Source organism: Xyrauchen texanus, chromosome 25 (genome assembly GCF_025860055.1).
Source record: "Xyrauchen texanus isolate HMW12.3.18 chromosome 25, RBS_HiC_50CHRs, whole genome shotgun sequence".
NCBI lineage: Eukaryota > Metazoa > Chordata > Actinopteri > Cypriniformes > Catostomidae > Xyrauchen > Xyrauchen texanus.
This window is the reverse complement of record NC_068300.1, coordinates 35,509,375-35,521,588: the sequence shown is the minus strand read 5'-3', so window position 1 is coordinate 35,521,588 and position 12,214 is coordinate 35,509,375. Positions and strand designations below refer to the sequence as shown.

The following is a 12,214-nucleotide window of genomic DNA, read 5'->3' as shown; positions in this document are numbered from 1 at the left end:
TCATATTCAAAAGTATTTGGTACTTGTTTTTGCAAGTCAGTCAACCTCGCGGCCGTCCCTGGCTGCTATTTTCTATGGATACGAGCGTCATGAAAAACAAGTCTTATTTACTTGAATGGGGAAAGATTGAAATCTTCAAAACGGCTGGTCAAGGTTAGTATTAAATAACATTTCAAATCAGCAGTAAAATGTGACAACACTGGAATCATAAATTGTGCTTCTTTAACTTAGATCACACTAAAAACACTATTTTTCAGGATAGTCCACCAAATTTGCATGTGCCATTCTCGAGTTAACAGAGGTCTGTATCTAAAAGTTGATTGGCTCTTTTGCCTGTAAAGCAGGACTTTCTTTTCTACACATGCCTTATTGGGTGTTCCAATTTATCCCATTCATTTTAATACAATTGGTCTGTCTTGAGCTAAATGGTCTCTGTCTGAGCATCTCTTTCTTACATTATCTCTCTTTTTCTCAACAGAATACATCCCTACCGGCTGACTGGTTTAAACTTAGTCCAGAGGAACAGTGTTGCATGCCAATAAGGCAAAGTGTGTCATAATCACACAAATATTATGCATAGCTCAACTAATGAACCAAACTGAGAAATATTGCATGCAAAGGAAAATAAATAAATAAATGAGTGAGTGAATAAATGCTAAATGATTAAGAAATGTTTTCTGCATCAGCAAGCTGCTTGCATCATTTGCCGCATGTGTTTGCAAAACAGCTCAAGAGCCAGAAATTTCAAATAATTAGGTTTGTGGTACACCGAGCATAATATTAATTAACTGCTAACATATCAACCAATGGCAAGCGGGGAGCGTTCGGTAAATCGGTTTAATAACATTATTTTGGTGCCATTGGTGTTGCAGAAATTACACACTTTACCTTTAATATCCAGAAAGGATATTATGTGGAGCTGGAATTTTACAGTGCAAAGTGCAGGTAAGAGTGACAATCTGGCACATTAGATTCGACTCATTGGCATGCATAAGGTATATGGGGTTTGTGTGTACGGATTATAAAATGACTCAATCCCATGACCCACTTCAAACCCAAGTGGGTTAACAGGTAATACATAATTTAATACAGAACACAGATTGCCATGCCTCAGAGCAAAGAAAGATGTGTGTGTTTCTGTCTAAATGAGGACATACCATAGACTTTGTTTGATTTCAGACACACACACACACTAGTGTTGTCAAAAATACCGGTATCAAGTCGGTACTCAAACAAAAAATTATTTACGATACCACAATTTCTGAAGGTACCGGGGTACCGAGTAGAGTACCCATGCAGAGTCGGGAACTTTCGAATGTTCACAACAAGCAAAAGTTTGCGGCAAGCAAAGCTGCTGCGGAGCCTCAACTGAATCTTGTCGAAATGAAAAGTGGGAAAAAGCCAGTTAATTTGAGGCTGATGAAAAGGGAAACATCATAGATCAGCAAAAACCTATTTGTAAACGCTGCTTTTGCAATTTTCTGACTAAAGGAGGAAACACATCAAACTTAATAAAGCACCTGAAAGACAGACACCCGGATTTATTCAAGCAACTAAAGCAGGTGAGTTTAAACTTTCACAGTTTATTTTATGTAGATCCCAAAGTATTAGTGAATGATTTAAAAAAAAGTACATTCAGGAGCATGTAACGTTGTGGAATAAGCGGAGGTGGAGCTCTTTAAAGGAAACATCCCGGCGTTACATCTTCAATGCAGTCAAATTTAATGCGTTATAGCTTTGTTAAAGTTCAAATAATACAGAAGCAGATCATGTAAATAATTATAAACTCAGAAACTGGCATTTCTCTGTGTGGTCGGTGCCTCTTATATGAGTTGCGCGAATGTCCCGATCTAAGGGGGAGAGATTGAAACTGCACCCGGCTGAGAGAGACTCCGCCTCGGGGAACTCATCCCTCACGCGCGCATACTTAATGCAGCTAGATTAGAACGCGATTGCTGGCAACTTATTTAATCATAATATCTATATATATGTCACTATGCATTTCTTATGAAGAAAATTGGCAATATGCAGCTTTATTAATACGAGAGCACTTTGCACATTAGTTTGGAAATCGTTTTTTATTCATTCTATTGTATGCTTGTTTATTTAGGTTTTGTTTTTTTAGTACTTGGTAAAAATTGAAATTAAAAGTTGCAAAAGTTGAAGCAAATCTTATATAAGTGTTAAGAAATACTTTAAGCATACATTGTTCAGTTTAGTTATAATTAAAAAATAATATAATTAAATTAAAGTGTTGCTCAATGGCATATTTCTGTTCTTAGTTCTGCTGCTAATGTTTTGTAGACTTTGTTATTAAAAGAGTGTTGTTCAGAAACCTGTTTTTGTGTTTTGCTTTGGTACCGAAAATGGTATCGAGTACAGTGAAATTTCACTGGTATTGGTACCGACTACTGAAATTTTGGTACTGTGACAACACTAACACACACACACACACACAGACACTCACAACAATATTAAAACCACTTGCTTAATATTGTGTAGGTCCCATTGTGCTGCCAAAACAGCACCAACCCGCATCCCAGAATATCATTCTGCTATAATATTCTTCTCAATTGTACAGAGTGATTATCTGAGTTACTGTAGACTTTGTCAGTTCCAACCAGTCTGGTCATTGTCTGTTGACCTCTCTCATCAACAAGACATTTCCATCCACAGAACTGCCGCTCACTGTGCCAAAAACATCAAGTGAGCGGCAGTTCTGTGGATGGAAATGCCTTGTTGATGAGAGAGGTCAACAGAGAATGACCAGACCGGTTGGAACTGACAAAGTCTACAGTAACTCAGATAACCACTCTGTACAACTGTGGTGAAAAGAGTATCATCATAGAATGCTATCCTGAGATGTGGGTTGGCGCTGTTTTGGCAGCATGAGGGGGATCTACACAATATTAGGCAGGTGGTTTTAATATTTCAATAACTTTCTCCTTCACGTGATTAAATGTCATCACTATGACACACACTCTTCACTGCTTCGTCTCTTTTGTTCACACAGATATGTCCCGGGGTTGATCCTGGCAATGTTACTAGGGTCTGATCCCGGGATCGAATTTTCAGGCATTCTGGCACCAGCTTGCGTTCACACAGAAGGCTCCCTGGTATTGATCCCGAAATATCCCGGGATCAGAGCCCAGTGTGAATGAGTTGTTCTGGCACAGCAATTAGACAATCTTTACCAAAGTCATTCGCTAATTGTCAGAAAATTCTAAAGCTGTAGCAAGTCTTTAGAAAACTCTGTTTTGCACCTCTGTAGAGAAGATAACTCCAAACCTGAGAGTGCAGCCTGTGATCCCAATGGATACAACACACACACACACACACACACACACACACACACACAACAATATTGATTCTCATGGACTGTAGTCAGTTTCTTGAGATCATACAGAGAGAGAGAGTGTGATTGTGAGGGGTCAGTGAGGGCCTCTTCATGGTAAACAGCTCAAACAATAGCAGAGTCAAAGGCCACGGTGGAGTCACAGGTCGACAGCTGAAGTATAGCTAAGCAACAGGGTGTGTACAGGGAGGATTGTGTGTTTGTAGTACGACACAGCAGTAATCTATTCTGAAGTGGTCCACAAAGACCCCAGGCAGCTGGCAAGGCTGGTACAGGCAAACAAAAGGGCAAAAGGACCAAGACCATGTGGCGAAATCCAGTCACAAAAGAGCCAGGCTGGCACGCATTCAACCAGCCCAAATTCAGACAGACTCCTGCCAAGACATGTGCCAGGAGACCCAGAGCGAGTCAAGCGATTCACATGTACAGATCAGACCAATTCAAAATCACAGCAAACATTGGTGAAGTGTTTTGGCATAACAAGTAGAAAAACTTATTTATGAAAATCGATTTGGTAATGCTAATGGTCAAACCATGCCATATCAGTCATATTTCAATTGTTTAGGGATATAAATCAAATCATAGCCAAAACTGTTCTGGCACAATAAGCAGAAAGTCTTAATTATGGAAGTCTATTTTTGTATGCTAATCATTGAATCAAAATGACCAGAAAACAAAATTGGTATTGTGAAATTGGTCTTACGACTTTTTAATTGTTTGGGGAAATGAATGTATATCAAAGCAAAAACTAAGCAAAATCATTTGTATATATTTTATTAAAGTATTCTAAGTCTATTTCTTATGCCAATCATTAAAAAATGCAACATTTGTCTTAACATTTTTTATATTTTAGGGAAACAAAAATGTATCAAACAATGGCAGAAAAAATAAAGTAAAATATATCTATACATTATTCATTTTTTTTTTTTTTACAAAAGACTATTTCATATGCTAATCATTTAAGCACGCAACATTGGCCTTACAGTTTTATATACGTTTAGGGAAATGTATAAAACTGCAGCAATCAATGGCAAAAAGTGTTTTGGCATAAATGGAAAATCTAATTTACACACATCTATTTGTATATTGTCAACACATGCCATCTTGCTCTTATCGTTTTGAAACTGCAAATACGGGCGAAAAAGTGTTCAGGCATAACTAAAGGAACATCTTACGAAAGTCTATTTTCTACAGCAATAGTCAAACCTTGCAATATTGCTCTTATAGTTTTGAAATTGTTTAGGGAAATAAATGGAAATCAAAGCAAACACGGGCGAAAAAGTATTCTGGCACATGGAGTGGAAAATCATATTTACAAAATTATATTTCCTATGCTAATCAATGTCAAAATGTGACAATGGTCTTGCAGTTCTTAAAAAGTTCTGGGAAATACATTAAAATCATAGCTAACACTTCAAAAAAGCGATCTGGCCCAACAAACGAAAATTTTCTTTGCGAAAGACGTATTTCATCAAAATACGCAACATTGCATTTTTTTTTGTCTTCTAGTTTGCAGTTAATATATAACAAACAAACAAACAATACAAAAACAGTAAACTAATTAAAGTAAACAAACTAGCCTAGTAAAGTAAGCAAATAAAATACTAATTTTAATGCTCTCCAAAGTTCCCCAAATCCAAATCTACAACAGTCAAATCTGTTACACTTCCACGGAACAGGGAAAATGCTAAATAAATAAATAAATAAAAAGTCGATTTTACCACTCAACAACAACCACGTTATAAAAAAAGATTAAACATAAATATACTGTAAATCAGCTAATTTGATCTGCTCCTGTCCTCCGCTGTGATATCCAGAGATAGAGTGAGAAGGGTTTAAAAAGACGTCAAACTCGATTTGGGACTTCACAGTGTTCTCTCTTCCTCTTCTTATCACCTTAAACTTGTATCTGAGACTCATGCCTAGATGCCACCATTACATTACTTTGTTACACTGTTTCAACACCTAAGCAATCACGTGAGCAGTAGAAAATAATGACACTCACAAACGCTGGTCTGGTGGCAGCCATTGGGCCTGAACAAAACACTGTACGGATGAATGCATAGACGGATGGTTGCAGATAGAGGAGACGGGACTCGGTGAACTCCCTCAGGCTCTCTGCATCTCTTTATTCTGTTCAGAGTCAGACCTCCCCTTTATAAATGTGCTGCTCCATACCGTGCGCTTCCTGCATTGTCACGGTCAGTCTAAGCCTGACATGGGCTTGTATTAGCATGAGCTGCCTTTATTTCCCAGCCCCCTGCCATACACACACAAACACACATACAGACCCTCATGCAAGTCAAATTCTCCATGACACAAACACAGGGTGAAAGAGATGGGTGTAGTGCGTTCTTGCACCCACACGCTGTCACTCAGGGCAGCAAAGTGTCCCGGACCAGCCAGCCGTGACCACTGGGGGAGGACTGAGAGAGAGACCGAGAGAGAGAGAGACTGACAGAAAACAGACAACAATAGATGATGGCAGACTGGTGGATGTTATGGGACTTCAGGATAGACATTTGCCAGGTGAAAATCATAAACCCACTTGCTTAAAGTAATAGCACACCTCTCCTCAATAAGCTGCATACATCATACAGAGGAAGAATCGGCAATTGTTAAGCAGGACTATAATAATGTCAGGTAATCTGGCCGTGGAATATTTTACGTTTTGCTGAGAGGTCAATGCAGTCATCTAGTGAAAAAAAGGTGTCCCCATTCACAATATGTATCCAACACAGCTACAATTTTGGATTATTCAAATACAAATAAAAAGTTATATTAGAACTGGTTTAAACCCAGAACACCTTGAACTCAGCGAGAACACAACCATTAGACCAACAAGTCATACTTATGCGGAATACTGATCCATGCTTTTATCCACTGACCTACAAAATCATGGGACTGACATGTAGCAAATAAGATATCAAATTAGAAAGCATTTTCTCCAAGATTATTTTAAGATATTTGCATCGCATCATGTTGTATTTGGGCTTGTTTTAATCAGGAGCACCTGCTCTTTTTATATTTAGTAAGTGAAAATGTAAAAAAAAAAAGACACTACTGTTTATAAATTACCTGTGCAGGGATCGATAATAGAATAGGAGTCTTAATCTGGCCAAATGTAAAATAAAAACAAATAAAAAAAATAAATATAAAATTTCGCACACTACACTAGTACACTATCTGCGGTACAGACTACAGTTTGAAATATGCCAAAAATGCAAACGCTGAACTGATCAAGGCAATACTATTTGATTAATTTTCAAATGTTTAAATTCAAATTTCAATTTTTATTTCAGAAATTGAGGCATTTTCTCTCTATACACTAGCACTTCTGCTGTGTACTCACATAACAACTGCAAACCACCACATTGGTTATAAACAGGCCTGAGAGGTGATAAAATGAGTGCTTTCAAAATTGACGTGTTAACGCATAAACCAACAAAAACACTGGTGGGACTAGGGTGGAACCTTTGCGTTGTGTCGGCCCGGAGACATTACACTGAAGTACACACACACACACACACACACACACACACACACACACACACACACACACACACACACACACACACACACACACACACACACACACACACACACACACACACACCATGACTATCTGTTTGCTCAATCAACAGAAGACAGGGGCATGTTCAGATTGCAATTTCATTCAGTGCTGCTAAGGGCACAGACATTACACACTTCAGCTTTAAGACTCGTTTCAGTTTATTCCACAATTTGATTCCACCACAATTATGTCTTAATGAGGATCATCAATAAAAGTATGTTGATTAGAAACACTGAACCATTGTGAGTGAAGAAAATAAAAGCTACACTCTAAATCACTGAAGCAGCAAACAAAAACTGTACATGAACAACTGCCGCTCTCTCATTCTCTCTGCCTCCCACACATAAACATCAAAATCACCCTGAGTGTTTACAGGATCTTCCATCACAGCTGTCAGACTTTGCCTTTACATGCAAAGTATCAATTACTGTCTCTACAAAACTGCAAATACTGACTATTTACATTCTCCTGTTTCTTTATAATATGCTCAAATAGTACATTGAACAAGTATTTTAACTGGTAAAACACAGCAATAAACCGACAGACCAATAGGTATAAAGATAGAAACAAGCTTAACCAAGCAGCATAATCTAAACCCAGAGGATAATTTAACAACCAAATAAAAGTTTGCAACTAATTGTGAAATAGCAAGCAAAAACAAATGAAGTTATCAGAAATACTCTAGAAAAGCCCAAAAATCATTAGGAAGGGAAATTATATTCAATATTTTATAAACAGCCCTAAAGTAGCTCAGCTTTAACATTACATACACAAAACATCCCAGATCATTAATGATTAGAAAGTTCTTTAGGCTTTACCAGCAGAGGGCAGGACAGAGTAACAAACATGGCCACATTAGAGTATGAAAGTTGTGTGTATACGAAACTTCACACTTGGGAAAGATTCCACACAAATCTCAAATGTTTCAATAGTCAGAAAATCAAAGAAAGAGAGACAGAAAGAGGTCTGTAATCACCAGGTTAATTATTGTTATTTGCTTCCTGACCTCCAGTCATTTCACATTACATTTCTGTACACAGGACTAAGGAACGCCACAGGTGTTGCTACAACAGAAGCACACAAATCATTCCCAGACTAAACTGTTATTGTTACCGAGAACATCATGTCTCCAAAACCCACTGAGAATGGTTATATCTTGGTTAAAAAGGCTGAGGTTCACCAACTAAATAAATGTGATGGAAAACGAGAAAAATCTGGAGAGGTAGATGACCTTTAGCAATCCCTGAGCTCTGGCACACGTCAAGAAAGTTTAAAGGTATAATAAAACGCTTGTCTAGCTTTAGCTAATGCATTAAAACAAAAATGCGGCACTCACTCAAGTGCATACCAGCACATTTACCAACTGTTAACTTCAGTAAAGGTTGTTAGTCTTGTACAAAAATAAGGCTGAAAATGTCATCTAAAACAAATTAGTCTTAGCTATTAGTATTCATCTGCTCACTTGAGAGGAGCACTTAAAGATTGAGCAACAGTCTTCTGTTACCTGCGAGTGATGGAATTATCCTGTACACTTGTATCCAGTTTCTAGATTTAAAGATTAATGACAAAGCTAGTGCAATGAAGTTTAACTCTGAGTTCTATTAGAGCATTTTGGCTAGAATTCTTTTATTTTATATCTTTCACATTCTTCTGAAAGAAATGGTCATACAGAAAGAAGAAATGTCTTCTTTAACACCCCTTTAACCAACCATGGCAACACCATGTTCAGACTGCAGCAAAATACAGTTCAGTACTGTTTTTGTGTGCTAAATATGGCCATGTTCACACATAATTCAGTTATGAAAGAGAGCGGTAACCACTTTATATAAACAAAGTATCAACCTTCATTTTTAAGGAGTTACAACCAAATATTGAGTTGATGATTATTAACAGAAATGTAACTGACAACTTAATTGTCTATCATGCCACGGTACAGAATACAGATGACATGTGAAGAACTGTCAGTCTTCATAGGTTTATACTTTTAGTATACAAACTATTAAGCCAAACTGAACAAATACTAACACTTCAGAAAGTCTTTTTTCATATCCCCTTTCTCCCAATTTGGAGGAATTAGAAGGTCCTCGTGGTGGCGTGGTTACTCACCTCAATCCAGGTTGCGGAGGACAAGTCTCAGATGCCTCCGCTTCTGAGAGGGTCAATCCATGCATCTTATCACGAGGCTCACAGCATGTGGAGGCTCATGCTACTCTCCACGATCCACGCACAAATTACCACGCGCCCCATTGAGAGAGAGAGAATCACTAATCGCGACCACGAGGAGGTTAACCCATGTGGACTCTCTACCATCCCTAGCAACCGGACCAATTCGGTTGCTTAGGAGACTTGGCTGGAGTCACTCAGCACACCCTGGATTCGAACTCGCGACTCCAGGGGCGGTAGTCAGTGTCAATACTCGCTGAGCTACACAGGCCCCCTTGAAAACAAAGTCTTGCCCTAACCCTTGACTTGACAGGGCTGCATTTCTCAAAAGAATTGCAAGCTTAAGTTGATCGCAAAGAACATTGCTGCCAGTGGTTACAATCAATTACAGTATGCTTTACGATGCTTTTGGAAACACAGCCAAGGTCGGTTGCTGTATGTACTGGTCAATTTGCAATTCACACATGTCTGCATGCCGCCTCGTATTTCTAGACATGCCTACATGCGCCTGCTGTTGTCGTTTTTAAAGCGTATCACAAAGCAGTCGCAGTGAGCATGCATCAAACATGTCTGTATCTCCTTGCAGTCAAAAGCATATACTTTGAATGGATAAAAACTTAACTGTGCTCAAGACGGAATGGCACATGGAAAAACTAAATATACTCAAGCCTTAAGAAAGATTGTTCATCCAGGCCACAAAGGGGAGCTCTTACCTCGTCCCATTCTGACGTGAATGAAGGCGATTTTTCCAGCCTCCTCTTGGCGATGCTGCAGTTGGACACAGACTCACTCCGTCCTCCCAACCCTGTCTCTTCCTCGCCGGGTGGGGACACCAGCAGATCAGAGTCTGATTTTGAAAGACTCCGAGCTAGCTTGAGATCACCTGGCGGAGGCATCCTCCTCGGCGCCGATGAATCGCGAGCCGGCGAGTTACGTCTCAGAGAGTCCCGCGGCTCTTTCTGAACAGTGGCGTAGATAGCATTGGGGTCGTTGTGCTGATGAATGGCTTCCATGGTAGTTGATGAGGAGGGATGGGAAGGGGGGGCGGAGCCTGCCGATGTCAAAGTGTTGGTACCCTCAGTGGACTTCACATCAGAAGACGGCAGTCTGAAAGATTCTTCCCGACAGTCGACCACCGGCGACGAACCGTGAAGCAGACCAGTGAACTGCTCAGGAACGTTGGCGCTTATATCTTGACTGTGCGATGAGCTCTCTGAAAGAACAGAGGAAAGAGAGAGTGAGATTAACAGAGACTGGGCAGGGATATCTAGTCCAGCTAACATGAAACCGCCCACACTACTGATTGTGCAGTGTCTCTAAAACAGATCTGTTATTGTTTTCGAACTGTAGAAAAAGAAGGGAGGGGATGTGAGAAAGACAGGGACAGATAAAAAGACAAAAGAAAAGAAACTAGCAATAGATATTAGACAAAGCTCACCAATTCCAAAGTTCCTGAGTTAGTGAATTCCAAGCCCAGCCTTGGAGCAGCTGACATTTCTCCACAGAGGTTTGTTTGTGACTAGCATGTTCTATTCCCTCTCTCTCTCCCCCTGTCTTTCCCTCTCTAACTCACTCAGTCGCATTGCTAACAAGCAGACAGCTTTATAAGGCTCGCATCCAGAGAAGTTATGCCTCACTAGGATTCCCTTCATTATGTGTGGCAAGCTTGAAACAGGATACCACAGAGATGACTGAACAAGAAAACACACAGCATTCAGCCACATCATTCTGTGTACGAATCTTTAGGATGAAAACCCTGCTTTGTGATTACAAAAAATCCTTTACTTATGGCACCATAGATAAGTTTGTAATTTCTAGGAAAAATGCTCTACACAAGTATGTTGGACGCAGACGATTCTAGTTATGCAAGCTTTACTTCCCACAACATTGCGTTCTGAAAAGTGCTCTCAGTAAGTGTGTCTGCAAATATGGAGGTGCGCTGACTGCCCCCGCTGACTGCTGCTCACAAAAACATTGTGTTGGTACTTACAGCTTGAATTGCTCCGATGATAGGAAAATTCCTTATTATGGAATTTATGCATGGACCACTGACTGTAAAAAAAAGATGGACGACACCCCTTCGCTCTTTTCCATTGGTGAGAACTGAAGCCGCCAGTGTCTCGATATGGCGCTGACATCTTGGGACTTGAGTCTGCGCAGTTGCGATTTCGGGACCAGACCTGCGCAGTAGTGAGCAGGAAGTAAAGCTGCGAAATCAAGGCCCCGCCCTCACTCTTGCTGAATCAATCGCAAGCACACGCCCCTGCACTTTTGACTTATGACGGTGTGAAATTATTAATTATAGAAATTTTAATATTAAATTTAAAGCTTCAATCTCCTCAGTCTTACGAAGATTCCGGAAAAAAGTCAGTTGGTGCTTCAGTGACTACTTCGCTCAGAGAACCTGTCAATCACAGCTGTCAATCATGATGTCACAGCACCGTTTTTATAGCATCAAATAAAACTAAAAACAAACTTATTTTGAAAACAAACACTTGAAATGACATCAACGTGATGACTATCTTTGGAAAAAAGATATGTGAAGTGTAATTTAATTGTTTAGTTGGTCTCACGTCCCGTTGAATAACATGGGGAGGCGGGGTTTATGACCTATACTAGGACCAGTCACCGGGGGGCGATCGTGATGTTTTGGCTTCACATTTGAGGGCTTGTGCAGCACACTTGGCATGGACAGATGGGTATGTATGATCAATTGTGTTATTTTTATGATTTTTTTTAAAATAATAAATAACACTAAATTAACAGATTAAATCATCAGCCCTACTGTAAACATGTCGACAGATTTACAAACCAAGTTGCTCAAAAAGATAATTTTCCACATGTTGCTCTGCCATGACATTGCTTGCCGTGAAAGTAGTAGCAGTACTTGATCGCTGCGTTCCAAAATGTGTCACAATTCACAAGTCAACACTAATTATGCTGCATTAAGTACCATTCTCAACATTACCACAAGGAGCGCCATACTGAAAAAGACCATAAATTGTCTTTTAAATGGTCTTTTACCATCAGTTTTCTCAACTACTGGTCAACTACTATCATGGCGGAGCAACAGTTTGAAGAGAATGCTGCGGAGTAAGTAAAACTTAGCTAAACCCTGAACA

At 39.5% G+C, this 12,214-nt stretch overlaps 1 protein-coding gene across 5 annotated transcripts in view; it reads right to left on the bottom strand.

Moving 5' to 3' along the window:
• The window catches only part of LOC127618453 (ankyrin repeat and SAM domain-containing protein 1A-like), a 139,019-nt gene that overhangs the window by 44,173 nt on the left and 82,632 nt on the right, over positions 1–12,214 (bottom strand). For all 5 annotated transcript variants that reach the window (XM_052090900.1, XM_052090903.1, XM_052090901.1 and 2 more), the window contains one exon: positions 9,806–10,305. In XM_052090900.1, coding sequence (XP_051946860.1) covers positions 9,806–10,305 — 500 coding nt within the window. The remainder of the gene's footprint in view (positions 1–9,805; positions 10,306–12,214) is intronic.